This window comes from Equus quagga, chromosome 4 (genome assembly GCF_021613505.1).
Source record: "Equus quagga isolate Etosha38 chromosome 4, UCLA_HA_Equagga_1.0, whole genome shotgun sequence".
NCBI classification, from domain to species: domain Eukaryota; kingdom Metazoa; phylum Chordata; class Mammalia; order Perissodactyla; family Equidae; genus Equus; species Equus quagga.
Genome location: NC_060270.1, coordinates 21,668,556 through 21,686,450, shown reverse-complemented (window position 1 = coordinate 21,686,450; position 17,895 = coordinate 21,668,556). Strand labels below are relative to the sequence as shown.

Sequence of the window (17,895 nt, the reverse complement as noted above, 5' to 3'; positions counted from 1 at the left end):
AATTATATATCTTGTTGACAATTCTTTTCCATTAATGAATGGCTAAGAGACAATATTTATCAACTTGTTAACTTGGAAAGGGTGCCCCTCTTATTTCGTCTGGCTAATTCTTACTTATCTTTTAGGTCTCAGCTGTTACTTAACTTCTTCTAGAGGCCTTCTCCAAATTCAGATTAGATGCCTAGTTATATACTCCTGATAGCACTTTGCACTTCCACTAAGAAAGTGTTTAAAAACACTGCATTGTAACTGTCTGGCAGTGACTGGCACAAGTAGGTACTTAAATATTTGTTGAATGAAGAGGTCAAAAATAAAGCTGTCAGAATAGCCTCAAAGTAGTATTGAAGTCAACCCTTCAGATTGGGCTACAGCTATAAATAAATAAGGGGTGGGGGAGGGAGCAGAGGTAGGAGGGCCATGGGTGGGAGAGGACACTCCCTGGTGAAGCAGAAAGGCTTTGTAAAAGTTTTTAAAAATAGTATGACAGTCAAACTGGACAGTAAGATGACTAAAAATGACTGTATGCTGACTGATACCAATTCATTCACTTTCATAAGGATATATATGACTGGTTTAAAAATTAGATCAATTTAAGAAAAAGGATACGTACATATTTTATTTTAAAGTTACTTAAAAGAAAGATCCATAAACTGGAAAAATCTCACCTGTCATGGGATCAAAGAGCTGATTAGCTTCTAAGTCTGTAAAAGTACTACTACAGACAGGACATTTGAAGGAAGCCCGGTTGGTGGAATCTCTCTCATCAGTTTCAATCCTCCTTCTCATGTGGTCCAATTTATATTTGACCACATTTACAAGAGTACGATAATTGATAAAGTAGTAGTTATGGCGAGTGGTCTTCCCATCTGCAGCAGTCTCTACCCTCATTCTGCATTTGATGAACTTGTCTCCCTTTAAATTATTCAAAACTGATCGAAGTTGCTTCCGATCAAACTTGAGCAGCTCCAGCATATCCTCCTCTTTCACACAGGGGTTCCGGATCAAGATGTCCAAGGCTAAAGCATGCTCAATGCCATAAAACCCCCGGATCACATACTTGGCTAACCTCTTCAATGCTGCAGGAACCTCAGTGAGGACGTCTGGGTCTGCCATTTTTAGCAGCAAACTTCAACTTTAGATATACTGAATTCAGAAAAAAAAAAAAAAGAGAAGGTTAGCTAGGCTAAAGACACAGTAATCATTTTAAATCTAGAATAATCAACCCATTAGGTAGCTGGTAGCTACCACTATTCTTGGAGTGCCACAAAGGTACTCAAAACATTGTTTTAAGACTTACAATGCCTAAGCATTTAACAGAGAACAAGATTTTTCTGTAGAGTACACAAAAGATTACATCTAAAAAGCTTGACATATTTCTTAAATAGTTATTTCCATGATCTACAGTGTGCTTGATCCCAAAAAGCAACTTATTACTTACAGCAATGACATATCAAGCCCACTTTACTTTAGAAAGAGACACACAAAAAAGCTAAATAAAGCCTATTCTTTTTTATTTTTTTTTTTGCTGGGAAAGATTCGCCCTGAGCTAACATCTGTTGCCAATCTTCCTCTTTCTGTTTTTTTCCCTCCCCAAAACCCCAGTACCTAGTTGTATATTCTAGTTGTAAGTCCTTCTGGTTCTTCTATGTGAGCTGCTACCACAGCAAGGCTACTGAAGAGGAAGGGTGTGGTTCTGTGCCCAGGAACTGAACCTAGGCAGCCAAAGTAGAGAGCACTGAACTTTAATCATTAGGCCATCACAGCTGGCTTGAAGTCTCATTATTCTTTTTATTTATTTATTATTTTTTTACTTTTTATTGTATTTTTGGGGGGGGGAAGACTAGCCCTGAGCTAACATCTGCTGCCAATCCTCCTCTTTTTGCTGAGTAAGACTGGCCCTGAGCTAACACCCATGCCATCTTCCTCTACTTTATACATGGGACACCTACCACAGCATGGCATGCCAAGCAGTACCATGTCCACCCCCGGGATCCAAACTGGCAAACCCCGGACTGCTGAAGTGGAACGTGCGCACTTGACTGCTGCACCACTGGGCAGGCTATGAAGTCTCACTATTCTTAATGCCACAGATCTTTGGGAATGCTGGAAACCCCCTGAGAAACCTAGCAGTTAGCATATCCTTAAAGTGTCTTTCTTGAGTAAAATTTGCATATCAAAATATATTCTAGGATGTTTTACATAGTCATGCTCTCACAATAAAATCACAACAAACCAATAAACACATAAGTAATGACCAGTTGGGGTGTTTGGCAAAATTACTGTTATAAATCTGAAAGAAATTAACACTTAGATCCAGACAGCTTTACCAACCTTGAAAGTTAAATCTAATGACCAATTAAGTAAACACCATACAGTCCTAAAAAAATAAAAGTCCAAGATACCCTTAACTACTGGATCCCTTGCAGGACAAAGCAGAAGCTAAGTGTACCCAATTCTCCTGTCCATGACCCAGAAAGCTGTATTCTAGAAGCCCAAACTGGCATGGGCTAGACTTTCATGTGGTTGTTGGAAAGCCTGGGCTTTGGAATTCAGTTAGACAGCCTGTGTTTTGTTTTCGTAGCTGTGTGATCCTAAGCAAATCCCTCAAACAACTTCAAGCCACACTTTACTATCTGAGAAATAAGGATAATATCAATTACCTCAATGAGGCTGTGATGAATAAATGAGAATGTAAGTAATGTGCTTAGAAAGCACTTGTTAATAAGGATAGCTTCCATATCGATTTAAAAGGTCCTAAACTAAAAATGACCAAGCTATCCACCCAGACTATGTCAAATGAAATTTCCCTGCACCATAGAGAAATTTTTAACAGATATCCCATTGAACTATTTCAATAGGGAGTCATATTCTGTTATTAACACTAGTTTCTATTGAACCTTTTATTTAAAATCAGTGGTTACCATCAATCCTATCAAATTTGATCTCTTTTTATAAGAAATTATTTATATCCACAGTACTATAATAAGATATTCCTAAATAACTAATCTATACACATAGTTTTTTTGGGGGGGGGGGATATAATGCTCTACTTGTAATAAAGGGAAAATAAAAGGAGTCAGCTGTAATATATACTTCATATTCTAAATACACAGGCATGACTATATACAAGAGATAACAAAGTAGCACCTACATCCAAACCTGTGGTCCTAGAGCCTTCTGCTCGTCCCAAGGCTTAAGGATGCCCAGCAAGGGCTGGATTCAACACCAAAGTAGTATCATAGCACGCTACCAGATACATTTTGTTCTCCTTTCCAATTTGGTCTATACATTGTACTTGAGCCCAGTTTTGGTTTTTTTGTTTGTTTTGTTTTACATGCTCAACAGTTGGCAGAACACAATACATGGCTTCAGAAACATCCAACAGACCAAAGAATGGCAGACAAATGTCAAAATAACCCACTTTTCCAGTATTACTTCTTACTATCGTATTCCCCTCCCTGATCTCCCATTCCATACACTCCATTTTCCGACCAATGATTCTCATCCCTTGTTGTTAGGCAGAATCATCTGCGGAGCATTTAAAAATACCCACCCTGGGCCCCATTCCCAGAGATTCTGTTTCAGCTGGGCTGGGAGGGCCAGATTAGGCATTATCTTATTTTAAAAGCTCTTTAGGTATCTCTAATACACATAAAAAGTCCCTGACCACTGCTCAGACAAATCTGGTGCCTGGCTATCACATAACCTACCATTGCACATCCTGCATGGGGAGGACCCAGTGCCACTTACCATTCACCCTGTTTCCTTTGCCTGAAACACCTTAGGGGACCCTAAAGATTTGAGCAAGAGAGTGACATGAGGACTCTGCAGTCCAATAGTTTTTGAGTTTTGAATCCCAGTTCCACCATTCTTAGCATGTGACCCTGGAAAATTCTGTCTCAGCTTCCTCATATATAAAAAGTGATTAACAGTGCCTTCTTCATAGAGTTGATGTATGGATTAAATGAGATAATTCATGTAAAGTGTTCTGCTTTCAAGGCTTGATATCATAAGAGTTCCATTAAGCACTGGCATTCACAATAAGACCCCCTATTTAGGAAAGTGACTCTTATAACGACATGAGAAATGGACTGAAGTAAGTGAAGATAGACGCACTGTGGAAGGATGAGGAGCTAAGGAAGAGAGCAAAATTGCAAGAGGCTAGGATGAATGAAACTTATTACAGAAACAAAATCAAAAGGACCCAATAATATATTGGAAATAGAGTAACAGAGTAGGAAAATTTTAAATAGCTATTTGGGTTTTTTTTTACAATTTTTTATTACGGTAAAATACACATAACACAAAACTTACCAATTAACCATTTTTAAGTATACAGTTCAGTAGTATTAAATACTTTCATAATTTTGTGCAACTATCACCACCACCCATCTCCATAACTCTTTTCATCTTGTAAAACTGAAATGCGATAGCCATTAAAAAATAACATAGTTTAATATTAAACAATAACATGTAGCTATCTGCTTTGAGACAGAGTAATTAGGAGGACAAAAGTACTACCATGAGAAATAGGTTAGCACCTGAAGAGGAACAGGTTTGGAAGAAATGAAGTGTTCAACTTTTAGTTGCTTATCTTCACCACAGAATATTCTGGTGAAGATGTCAAGCAGGTAGCTGAACAAATGAAACTGGAGCTCAGGAAAGTAGCCAGGTTATGCCACCTTGTTCAAAATCTCTGTCTTCTAAAATGCTCCTTCCTGACCACTGTGCTCTCTCTTCCACCACTCCTACTTCCCCACTTCGGCTGAAGCTCCTCCTCAATTTCTGGATTTCTTAAGTTACTTAGGTCAGAGGTCTCAAACTGGCAGCCTTGCCACTGTTTGACCCAAAGAATGTTTTGAAAATCTTCTGAATTACATTAGTTGTCAACATTTAAAATTGTGAGATTTCACATAAATTTCAACTTTCAGCTCCTCTTGAAAATTGGAATTATCTGAGGAAAAAAGTGAGGCCATGTTACCACATGGAAACAATAAGCTGAAGCTGAAGAGCAGTTGACAGTTTTAAAGAGGGAAGGAGCTTGGCTGGCCTCTGGAGACTTCTGAGTGTGCAACCTCTCAGGCCAGCCCTTTTCTGTCTCAGAGTCCATCAGTCGTCTCCCAACCTCACCTATCTCCCTAACCAGCCCAGACCCCCAAAGGCAAATTGGTTTTGTTTTTGAACTATTCTAATCATAAAAACACGTAAGGACTACTGTGCACCAAGCACAGAGTTAGAGAAACAACACTGAGACGAATGCATTCTCTGCACTCTGTCTACCCATGGGCCTCATCTCCAGCTAGACTGGCATTCTCTCAGTGCCACATGAGCCGTATGTGCTTTCCCCACTTTCAGGCCCTCGCACATGCTGTTCTGTCTGCCCTCAAAGCTAAGCCCAAACTCCCTTCTCCTAATCATCCTTCATATCTCAAATGACATTTCCTCAGAGAGATCTTCCCAGATTCCCCTGGGTAGCTTAGTATGACTCCCTTTCACACGTTCCCATAGCACTTTACCCTTCTTTCTTGCAGGGCACATACTCGTACTTTCTCCATGTCTATCTCTGAGGCTGGGGGCTTAAACTAGTTTACCGGCTTTCCAGCATCCAGCACAGCTAGGCAAGTACTTCCATAAAACTTTCAACAGATAAGCACGTGTTCTTCCAACACGCCCACCCTGCCAGCCTCCCCCAATTCACTTCCTCCACTGCTGCTTCCAGAGTAGAGGATAGGCTATTAGAAATCCTCTTCCTAAACTTCAAATGGTTTTAAACAGAAGGTGACAAGATCAAATTCGCGATTTTAAAAGATGACTCTGACTGCAGGGCGTAAAATAAAGGGAGAAAGGAGCAGATGCGGAGAGCCCAGGTGGATTATTTCAGTATTCTACTATTCCAGTTCTAGAATCTGGATTCTCTACATCTAACTGTGGTTTTCTCGGTTACCATATTTCATGGTATTCTCCACGCCTTCCTACATAAAGCGGCTATCACCGCGAAACCTCCGGACCAGCTGCCCTCCACGAGCCCGGTTCAGTCATGTTCACTACTCCCCACTGCGAGACCCCGAGGCCCTAAGTTCCCTCGGACTCCGCCAGCTGAGTCCAGGGCCACACTCGGCGAGGCCAAGTCCGTCCTACCAGAGGTCGCACACGGGCCGCTCCGGGGTCAATGGTTCTTTGGAGGACCAAGTCAAGAGAGTACCTAAGAGGAAGAGGGTAGCTAAGGAGAGAGGAGCGAAAAGGAGGAGAAACCCTGAAATGCGACTCCAGGCCAGGGAACCGAGAACAAGGAACACGGAATAAGGTTTACCAAAGCGAATCCTCGAACACTCCCACTACAGCTTCCCTCAGCGCCTCAACTACCGGCTTAACCGAGCCACGCCACCTGTGCGACAACGAAAACGCATCATTCCTGCGACCAGCTTTGGAAACCACCGCTACTCTTAACCAGGCGGGCCAATCAGCACAGTGAAGCCTTCAATCAAGGCGTCATGCTCCGATTGGCCAATGAAATTAAAGGCTCGGCCTTCCATACCCAGCTCTGATTGGCTTACAGTCCCGGAAAAGGTGTTCACCTCGGGAAGGTTGTGGCAAGATGGCGTCCCTGGATCGGGTGAAGGTACTGGTGTTGGGAGACTCAGGTGAGCGGTTTAACGCAATTCTGGGGCTCCCGGCACTTTTGAGTTATCTGATAACCCTCCCCCTTCACTACTCTCTCCCCTACAACTCGCTGTGTCTGGTCCGTGGCTGAAAGCCCTCTCAAGCCTAAAGACTACACTTCCCAGAGGACTTTGCTCTGTTTGACGCAGCGGTGGCGTCGCGCGGGTAGGGGGCGCAGAGCCCCAGTCCTTCTCCGCCCTCGCAGTTCTCCACGTTGGTCTCCCTGGCGCCTGTAGTCTAGTGTGTTTTGTCAATTCCTTTGTTTTAAAAGATATCCTCACGCTGAGTACTATATTGGGTGCTGTGTGAAGTAGACAGAAGTTAGGACTGTCCCATCAAGAGGTTTGGTTCATTAAGTCAGTCGAACCGATGAGGATTATTTTGGGCAGGTTGCTTTTGAAACTGCAGACAGGAAAGAGGCTCTGAAAAGTGGAATTTACTTGCCCTTTGTTAAGAGATATTTACATTTGTAAAGGAGATCTGCATCTGTAGGGGTGTCCCCCCTCTCTGCACCGGGAGGAAGTGGGGATGACCTTATCTCTAGAAACTCTTAATGGGGACGGCAAGGACTTCAGTCTACATAATAATCTTGCTCTTGTTTACTGTCTGGTAACCTCATGTAACTGACCCCCCCCCCCCCCAACGTCTTTTGTCTTTAGCTGAAGATAATATTTAAGGTGGTGGCTTCAGCCATTTACTTAATCTGATCTGATTCTTATCTAAAAGTTATAGGACCACCCAATAACCAGACCTCGCCTCTACTGATACCATTTTAACAACTTTTTTTTTTTACATATTCTTTTCCTTTGTCTTGTAAAGAGATAACTCATATACCTATGCCTTAAATTTAGCCTTGCCCTGAACACGTGTTTGCAGCTCTTCACTGCCCATGGGTCCTCTCCCCATGCCTGCAGCTCTTTACTGCCCGTGGGTCCTGTCCCCATGCTATTCCACGCTATTCTCTGAATAAAAGAGTACTACTGCCACAGCTTGAGAGTCCAAGAAATCTTTCTTTCGAGGACTCGGCTCCCCGAGCCCACATCAAAACGGACTCTAAGAAGAATGACACTTGTCAACCGAGTAAAAATCCCTACAATTTAAGCAGCAGATATTTATTTCAGCCATTCGAATTATAATTCGGGAGACAGATTCAGGTAGAAATCCAAGACATGTTCCGCTAGGAATAAAAGTCTTGGGCATTTAAAGGCAAAGAAGGGACAGTTGTATTACAAAGAATTTAATTGGAATTGGAGGCAGAGAGTTGGTCTTGGCTAAACTGATTGACTGTTGATTCTGTCTTCAGAAAGTCCACAACCCTCAGTCTTTGCTATCTGGTTATCCATTCTCCTGCTGACTTCTCAAACAATTGCATGTAGAACAAATGCCATTTTGGCCCAGTCCAAAGGTTTGGCCAGTCTGAGGTTGAAGACATCAAAGCAGTTTCTCTGGAAAGGTGGCTCTGACTCCTTTTAAAATGGCTCCAGTATAGTCAATTTTTGACACGCTGTTCCAAGTGCTTTGCGTGTATTAATTTATTTAATCCTGAGATCAGCCCTCTTACCCTGGTTTACAGATGAGAAAATTGAGGCAGAGAGATGTGAATGATAAAACCAAGTTGAACCCAGAGTCCATGTACTTAACAGTAGGCTATTTATGAAAGGAAGTATTGGATGGTAGTCCTATTTTACTCTCAGCTGAGCTTCTTGATTGCTTTGTTCTCTTTAATCTTAATTGAAAGCATAGTATGTGCTAGGTTGTAAGAAATAGAGAAAGTAAGATAAAGACCATATTATGAAGCCAAGCCCAATTTAATCCTTGTGTTAAAATTCTTCTTTTGACACCTTGGAAATTTGAGAACTAGAATAGAAGTCTGCATTTCCCCCACTCCCCTCTCACTAGCTTTTCTTTTTCACTATAACCTCCACTCCTATGCTTCTTAAGAACTTGGAATGAGTGCTAACTTAGCATTTCCTAGACCTGCTTTTCTGGAGGTGACCTTTGAATGTGTGCTGTGAGCAAAGACATTGTGCCAGATGATTGGGAGTGGAGTACATACCCCAGAGAGCTTGAAAACTAGCCTTAAAGAACTGAAGAAAATTTGAGGGGAGAGGAGAAGGTTAAGGAAGTTTTCACATTGCCTAAAGATTATTTGCATTACAGAATATTTTACAGAGAGCACTATTTAATATTCCCTTTAAAAAACTGCATTATGAAATGCTATGAACATAATCCAATTTGTGTCAATTCCAGTTCTTTAGCTTGAGGTGGTCCTGAAGTTAATTTAATAAAATGACTCAGGTTTACAGATGAAGAAAGTAATGGTGGTCTAAAGAGACTTGGTAAGAGTATCATTAAATAGGATTTAGAACAGGAATCCAGAGCTAACACAGTTCATGATATGTAAAGTGGGTGTTCTCTCTCGTCTATAATTCTCCTTTCCATTGCATCTAACAATCCCTTCATGTTACATATTGTTGGAATTGGTCAATTTATTCTTTCTTTTTCCTCCAAAAATGCTTAAAGTACCTATTACATAGCAGCCACTGTGTTAGGTGCTGGGGTTATAACTGTGGAGTCAATGCATTACAAAACAGAGTTGAATTGGCTGCTGCACTCAATGTAGAAAAGTGATCTGGCAATTAGTAAGCTTTTTTTTTTCTTTATAGTTTAGTTGTAAAACAGAAGATGCAGCCATGCCCACCAGGAAAAGTGGTTGACCTTGTCACACATTCAGTGCTGTTAGGCTATATGTGCAAAGTCAGTTATTACCTTTTTATCAGTTCCCTTTTAACAGTGATTTGCTGTCTGACAGGTTAGAATATACTTTTTACACTTCATCTTCCCTTGTATTCAAACTTCAAACTTTACTTTTGAATAAAGGCTTATTTCCTTCAAGAAATGTTGAGGATTTCACAGATAAATAAAGGAATGACTTGGGATTTAGAGATATTTGATAATTTAGTTAGTAATCCTGAAAGTCTCACTAACATGCTCATGCTGTTTTCTCTTTGTTCTTTCAAAGATAAGAGATGAGCATAACACATTACCAACAACTATATTTGGAACTGGGTACTTATTTAATTATATTGGGCCTTTTTCTCCCCCAGCAAATCAAGTGCAATCTTTTGATCTAATTTAGTTCTAGTGGTGAAAATGTAGAATCATAACTTCCCAAAATTCTTAAAGAAATGAATAGTTAGCCATTGTTCCTGGTACTTTCAATTGTTCTTGCTGTTTAGAGTTCATCAAGTGTTAGCTGACTCTTATCACCCAAAGTTAATTCATGGAGAGTTATACAGTATTACTGCATAAAGATGTTTACTCTTGACACAGTTAAGCCTAACTAGAAGCTCAAGCCTTGCATCAAGCTGATAACTAAATGCCTAGATATGTGTCTCCAACATAAACAAACCTACATGCAAACACAAAAATCGACAATATGCCCTGAAGGTCACAGATGGAATGCAGTAAATACAAAGACAAAGCTAAGTTTGAGTACACAAAAATCTTAAGTGTCTGTATGTGAAAAAAGAAAAAAAGGAAGGGGAAACCTGGGAAAACGTTTGATCAATTACAAGAGACGGCTAATATGTGAAGAGGTCATGTGAATTGCTAACACTAAAACCCAGTAGATAAATGGGTAGAGCACATCAATAGATAATTCATAAGAGAGGAAAGACAGCTGATTAGCAAAGATGATCATAGTGTATATCTTTTCCAGAAAGTAAGGAAATGCAGACTAAAGTGAGATATCACTTTTTTTCTCTTATCAAATTAACAAAAAGGAAAAAGCAACTAGATGATATTATTGAGGTGCAACAAGACCTGCAGGCTTATGTGTATGGCTAGTGGCAGAGTAACCAGAAGAAAGGTGTCAGTGTATATCAAGGACTTGAAATGTTCATTTCCTTTTACATATTAATCTCACTTCTGGGAAGGTATACTAGGGAAATAATTTTAATTTTAAACAAACGTTTAAACAAATCTTTTCTTAGCATAGTGAAAATTTCAAAACACTAAATATCTAATAATGAGGTAATGCTTAAGTAAATTGTTATGTCAACTCTCTAAACTTCAATGGAAACATTAAAAATGTTGAGGAAGATTCTGTAGTAACATGGAAAGTTTTAGTCACTAAATAAATACTAATTAAGGCCATGTTGAATATTCGAGGTAAAAAAAGATAACTAAAACCTGGTACCAATCCTCAAAGAACTTAAAATTAAAAGTGGGTAAAACCTGTAAACAAATGTAATGTAATAATGTATTTTAAGTGCTCTATAGAAAAACGTACAGGATATAGTGGAGACCCAGAGGATGGTGGATGATGTGCCATAGTTATATGTGTGTGGAGTCAGAAAAGACTTTATGATTAGCATGATGCTGAGTCTTGAAAGTAATTCACCAGGCCAACGGAAGAGTGGAAATGGAGGGGGGAGGATGGGAAGGACATTCCAGACAGAACCAGGTGTGTAAACAAAGGCATATGTGTTGTTGTTAAGAACACTGTGTATTTCACGATAACAACCTGCTTATAGGAAAACCCTGCTTCTGGAATTAAATAAACCTACATGTTGACAACAGTGCTCTTCAAGTGATTTTTTTTGCTTCTTTTTTTTTAATACTATCTAGATTGTCTGTAAATATAACTTTTTATAATAAAAATAAGTATAAGTGATAGTTTCATACACAGTAATGCACACAAATAGATGGTCTAAATTTCTGATACAACTAGTGATGCATAAAGATTCCCCACCCATGCTTGTCATGATGGTATCTCAAAATGTTAATTGAATGAGTGACTACACGTGGATGTATAGGGAAATGTCATTCCCTTGCCTGTTTGTACAGATCTCAGAATGCTAACCCTAGCATTAATAACTAGATTGCCCTGAATCCAGGAGCTCTAAAAGAAAAGAAAATGCTGCCTTAAGATAAAGGGCCAAGATGTAGAAGAGAGAGTTGAGTTGTTCTCTTTTTCCACAGGGTAAGTCTGGGCCAAATGGTTGGCTGCCTTTTAAAAATCACTGTGTGGAAGAACTGAAATGTCTAAATTTGGAATTGTGAAGTATGAGTCCCCGTTACTGACAGTGTTCAAGCACAATCTGGAAGACTATCTAACAAGGTACTTTGGAAGGGACCTCTGCCTTGGTGGTCAGATTAGAGGATGACCTCCAAGATCTGTTAATATTCTACAATTCTAAAATAGGCTAAATAGATGAAATCATTTAAAAGGAAAGGGATTAGTTCATATGAAATTGTACTAGATTAGCCGTTCTCAAAGTGAGGCCCCTGGACCAGTAGCATCAGCATCACCTGGGAATTTATTAGAAGTGCTACATCTTTGAGCTTCAAGGCAGACCTGATGCATCAGAAATTCTGGGGGCAGGACTTAGCATTCTGTGTTTTAACAAGCATTCCAGGTGATTCTGATGCTAAATTTGAGAGAACCATTGTCTTTGACCATCTTCTCTTTATCAGTAAAGCTTATTAAATGGTTGGTATGCTGAACATCCTTTAAACAACCGTACTTTACATACCGTTATTACTCCATATTCTCAGACTTACTATTGCCATAATAGATTTCAGCGAGTTTCTTATATGACCAGAGTTCTTGTATCTCTTTCAGGAGTTGGGAAATCTTCACTAGTTCATCTTCTGTGCCAAAATCAAGTACTGGGAAATCCATCGTGGACCGTGGGCTGCTCAGTAGATGTCAGAGTATGTGTTTCTTTTATTTTAGTTTTTTTATAGTCATGTTAAAGATAACTCCTTCAAACTACATAATCAAATTACACTACTGTAGTCAAGACTGAGTAATAATAATAGCTAGGCTTTATTAAGCACCTACTCTGTGCTGGATACCATGCCAAATGCTTTACATGCCTTTGCTTATTTAATCTTTTTTAAACTGTGAAATATAGCTGCAGAAACTAAGGCATAAAAAAGTTAAGTAACTTCACCAAATACACTCAGTGCATAACAAACAAAGTCAAGATTTGATCCCAATTAGTCTGATTCCAGAGACTTCAGTTTTAATTACTATGCCATATATCTAGAGTTCACTTAGTATGTTCCATAAATAAATCTGCCTAAGCCTTTGCCACTGAGATGGCCAAATTTTGGCTAGAAATATAGTGTAAATGTGAAAGCTCTGGAGCCTGTTGTCTAGGTTGTCTGTTCCACTTCACATTTAGGAAACAGGTACAGTTTCTATTGAATTAAATATCTTCCTGGATGTTGTTGGTGTTTGCTAATTCCAGCTAGTCCTGTCCAAGTGTCTCTTCTCACTGAATTAAGAAATAAACAGGGAAGGAATGGTATTTAGCTACATTGATAGTTATTTTCCTTCAGTTCTTTGAAGCTATTGTTCCAAGGTCTGTGACTTATATTCCTGCTGCTTAGAAATCTGCTGTCAGCCTAATTATTATTCCTTTCTTTCTAAGGTAATTTCTTCTCTCTAGTTGCTTTTAAATGATTTTTTTTTTATGGCGTCTTTGGCGTTCTCTAGTTTCACCAACCTGTGTCGAGGTGTGGATTAGTTTTTAGTCATCCTGTTCAGAAGTTGTCATGCTTCTCATGTCTGTCTTCCTTTTTCAAAATTTTTAGCCATTATCTGTTTGTCTTCCCTCATTCCCTCTATCTCTCCTTTTGAACTTCTATTAGATTTTTGTCCTCTGTATCTTTTAATTGCACTTTCATGTCTTCTATTCTGTATTTCTCCTTGGTGCATTCTGGATGATGTACTCACATCTGCCTTCCAGGTAACCAAGAATCTCTTTGACTATGTCTAATCTGCTTTTTAATATCTCCACTCAATATTTCATTTTAGTAACTGTAATTTTTAATTTCTAGATGTTCCTTTTGGTTCTTTTTCAGATGTCAAAAATTTTCAAAATATCCTGATCTTCGATAATGGTTTTACCTTTAATTTTAATCATTTTCAACATACTATTTTATGGTTTCTTTTGGTTTGTTCTATTTCTTTCCGGATGGGTGGTGGATATCCTACTTGCTGTATTTGCTGACTTCATGAAAATGAATCTGTTTGTATGGTTTGTAATTCTTAAAGATGATCACATCTTCAGCAGGATTTTTTTCCTCATTCCGGTGGAAGTCCTGTATGCTGTGTTGTGAAAGCACAGTGCCTTTTCATTTCTGTTGCTGTGAAAGCACTGGAGATGCACTAGAGATTTCAGTGGTCCTTGTAATTTCTCACCTTGGAGTTTCCATGCTATCTAGATAAGTGTAAATTCCGCCAGTATCTGATTGTAGCATGGGCCTGTGGTTTCCATTTCTTGTGGACCTTTTATCTACTCACTACCACCCTACCCAAGGTCCTTGGCAGAAAGTTTTTTCTGCTTTCCTGAGCCGGTGGATAGAGTTTTTCCTACTCTCTTTCACTGACTGGGCAGCTCATCAAGGGTCTGGGTTTCATGAAGGGAGCTACAGTCTGGTCTTTGTCACTCATCCACGTGTGCTCTTGCCTCACAAGCTGGGAAACAGATTTCTATTCCCAGATGGGCACTGAAACTCCAGGGACCAGCCCCTGAAGCTATATCTGAATCTGGGTCATTTCCCACTTCTCACTCTGATTTTAAGTTTTGTCTTCATTTCTAGCATCTGGGGATTTTCCTTTCTTTCTCTTGAACTTGTCCTCTTTATTTTTAAAAAATATTTTTATGGCATTTCTATGAATTTGAAGTCAGAGGGGGCCTGTCTGTGTCATTTCAGCCTGCCATGTTCCCAAATTCTTAGATATAGAAGAAAAGCAAATTCTAGATAATGAGTTCAGTGGAAACTTAATTTAAGTTCAGGAGACCCAATAACAAGTTCTAGACAAAATTCCCTTTGGACTTTTCTAGCTCCCTTTAAACTCCCACCTCCTGAGTCACTCCCTATCTTGCCTTTTGCTTTTTTTTTTTTTTGAGGAAGATTAGCCCTGAGCTAACTACTGCCAGTCCTCCTCTTTTTGCTGAGGAAGCCTGGCCCTGAGCTAACATCCGTGCCCATCTTCCTCTACTTTATATGTGGGACGCCTACCACAGCATGGCATGCCAAGTGGTGCCATGTCCACACCTGCGTTCCGAACCGGCGAACCCCAGGCCGCTGAGAAGCGGAGCGTGTGAACTTAACTGCTGCACCACCGGGCCGGCCCCTGCCTTTTGCTTCTTAAAGAGTGACTTTAGACTAATCAGTTTATTTCTCTGAGCCTTAGTATATCCTCTGCAAAATAGAGGTAAATAAAACCTGCTTTATCTAGCCTACAGGTTTGTTGGGAGGATCAGAAAAGCTTAATAGACGTGAAGTTAAGGTATAGTGCTTTACAGCTTGAAGTTGAAATAGAACTGAAATTGTTCAATTTTCTGCCAGCTTCTTTACCCCTGCCCTGCCCCTCTTATCCCCACCAAAAGCCCAGTCTGCTCCTGTAATTTACCTTTTGTCTTGTTTTTTTTTCATTGTCTTATTGAATTGGCTAAATCTCCAGTACAACGTTGAGTAGAAGTGATGTCAGTGGGCATCCTTGTCTCATTCCCAATCTCAGGAAATTTTCAATGTAATACCGTTAACTATGGTGTTTGCTGTAGAATTTTTTGTAGATATGCTTTATCGGATTAAAGAAGTTCCCTTCTGTTCCTGTTTTCGTAAAGGTTTGTATCATAAACCAGTATTGGATTTTATCAGTTGCTTTTTCACGATAATCATAGTGTTTCTGATTTATTTTGTTACTATGATAAATTGTGTTGATTGATTTTTAAATGTTAAACCAACTTTGTATTCTTGGAATAAATCCAACTTGGTCTTGATGTATTAGTCTTTTCAGATATCATTAAATTCAGTTTGCTAATATTTTTTCAAAGATTTGCATCTAAATTCATGAGACAAGTTGGCCTATCATTTTCCTTTCTTCTAATCTCCTTGTGGGGTTTTGATATCAGCGTTATTATGCTAGCCTCATAAAATAAGTTGAGAAGCGTTATTCCTGTATCTATTCCTGGAAGAGTTTATGTAAGATTGGTGTTATTTCTTTCTTAGATATTTGAAAGAATTCACAGGTGAAACCAAGTGGGCCTAAAGATTTTTTTTGTGGGAAATTTTTAAATAGCCTTAAAGAAAATATGAAAACGACTATTTTTTTCTTGTGTTAATTTTGGTAACTTATGTTTTTGAAAGAATTTGTCCATTTCATGTAAATTGTCAAAAAATCTGTTTTGTATCCTCTGTTGTCTTTCAATATATGTAGTCTTCAGTAATATTCCTCTTTTCATATCTGGTATAGGTAATTTGTAGCTTTTCTCTTATTTTCTTGATCAGTCTTGCCAGAGGTCTATCAAGGACCATTTTTTGGCTTTGTTGATTTTCTCTATTATATATTTATTTTGTATTTCATTAATTTCTGCTCTTTATTACATCCATACTTTCTTTAGGTTTAATTTGCTGTCTTTTTTCTAACGTCTTGAAATGGGAAGTAGTTTCATTGATTTTTTCCCCAGGCTTCCTTTTAGAGCTCTAAGGCTCTAAATTTCCATCTAAACACAGCTTTAGCTGTATCTCTGAAATTTTGTTTGTTATCATTCAGTTCAAAATGTTGTCTAATTTCCACTGTGATTTCTTATTTGACTTGTGTTTTTTAGAAATGTGCTGCTTAATTTCCAAACATTTGAGAACATTTATCATCTTTTAATGGTGATTTCTATCTTACTTTCATTGTGCTCAGAACATACATTGTATTATTTCATTCTTTGAAATTTGGTGAAATTTACTTTTGTCCCATTATATGGTCAATTTTGGTAAATATTTCATGTGCACTTGAGAAGAATGCGTATTCTGTAGTTGTTGAGTGTAGTCAGTTGAGCCAAGTTTGTTAATCATTTTGTTCAAATCTTCTCTATCTCTAACTGATTTTTTTGCCTGCTTGTTTCATCAGTGGCTAAGGAATGAATGTTATAATCTCCAACTAAAAGTGTTGATTGGTCCATTTCTCATTTTAGTTCTGTTTGTTTTTTGTTTATATATTTTAAGGTTATATTACTAGATAAGTACTAATTTAAGATTGTTTAAACTTCCTGAAGGATTTAACATTTTATCATTGTGATATGTCCCTCTATATCTGGTAATACATTGTGCCTTCAAGTCTATCTTGTCTGATAATAAAATAGCTAAACCAACATATTTTTTCCAGTTTTATTAAGATATTATTGACATATTACTTTGTTTAAGATGTGCAACATAATGATTTCATATTTATATATAATGCAAAATTATTACCACAATAAGTTTGGTTATCCTCTGTCACCTCACATAGTTATAAATTTTTTTTCTTGTGATGAGAGCTTTTAAGCTCTGTGTCTATCAACAGATTGAGTAAAGAAAAATTGATTATTCAGCCATAAAAAAGAAGGAAATCCTGCCATTTGCAACAGCAAATACGTATAAATATATATATGTCTTGGAAGTAGGATATAGTTAAATTTTGTTCTGATAACCAATCTGACAGTTTTAGTCTTTTAATTTGATTCTGGGACATTGCCCTCAGAGTTATTCAGAGTTATACATGGTGCCCGGGAATTGACATTTTAAGAAGCACCTGAGGTGATTCTGGTGTAGGTGAATAGTGTTTTAGGAACACTGGGTAGGATGTGGAAGCAGTTTTCCAAGTGGATATGGAAGTGGTTAAATGATGAGACTTAGAGCAGAGGGGCAAGACTATGAATCCGATGCTGATAGGAAGCTAGTAGGTATTAACAATAAGGCAAGGGGAGAGGGAAGGGAGTATAGCTAGATGGTCCAAAGCCTCTAAAGAAAACAGGTTTTTTTATGTTAGGGCAGAGGAATAAGGTACTACAAGTAACTTTGGAGAGTAACCAAGGCATTTCCTATTTTTCAACTCCAGGGTAATTAGAATGAGGAAGAGTGAACAGCATCCACCTGAGAGGGCAGCAGGAGATGTTGTGTCCTCAGAGTAGAGGCTGGCATCAGTTAATACAATGAGACTGAGGATAAGGATATGTTGGAATTTTGTAACCATGGAGTAAGTTTCCATGAGAAAAGTGAAGAGATTTAGGGGAAGGAAACAATTGGAGGTGGAATGATGGGTAGAGGAAGCAGAAAGTAGTTTAGGGATGAGAATATGAGAAACCAATTAAGGACCCAAAATGTATGGTAACTGAGGATAACAGAGATGTAAAATGTCTTGAGTATACTGGTGGCACAATTTCCAAAAGAAGTTTTGTC

At 38.7% G+C, this 17,895-nt stretch overlaps 2 protein-coding genes across 5 annotated transcripts in view; one reads left to right on the top strand and one right to left on the bottom strand.

The window, feature by feature from the left end:
• GTF2E1 (general transcription factor IIE subunit 1) overlaps positions 1-6,447 on the bottom strand; it is a 31,911-nt gene extending 25,464 nt beyond the window's left edge. Inside the window, exons 1-3 of one of the 3 annotated variants that reach the window (XM_046658972.1) lie at positions 6,311-6,419; positions 1,606-1,712; positions 666-1,143 (exon numbers count right to left, since the gene is read on the bottom strand). In XM_046658972.1, the coding sequence (XP_046514928.1) occupies positions 666-1,113 (448 nt within the window). In that variant the 5' untranslated portion in view covers positions 1,114-1,143; positions 1,606-1,712; positions 6,311-6,419. Of the gene's footprint in view, positions 1-665; positions 1,144-1,605; positions 1,713-6,138; positions 6,159-6,310 lie in introns of those variants that run through there. The other 2 variants (XM_046658971.1, XM_046658973.1) reach the window with 2 other exon arrangements.
• A 133-nt stretch (positions 6,448-6,580) lies between these two features.
• RABL3 (RAB, member of RAS oncogene family like 3) overlaps positions 6,581-17,895 on the top strand; it is a 32,256-nt gene continuing 20,941 nt past the window's right edge. For both annotated transcript variants that reach the window (XM_046658975.1, XM_046658974.1), the window contains exons 1-2: positions 6,581-6,641; positions 12,290-12,381. In XM_046658975.1, the coding sequence (XP_046514931.1) occupies positions 6,596-6,641; positions 12,290-12,381 (138 nt within the window). In that variant the 5' untranslated portion in view covers positions 6,581-6,595. The remainder of the gene's footprint in view (positions 6,642-12,289; positions 12,382-17,895) is intronic.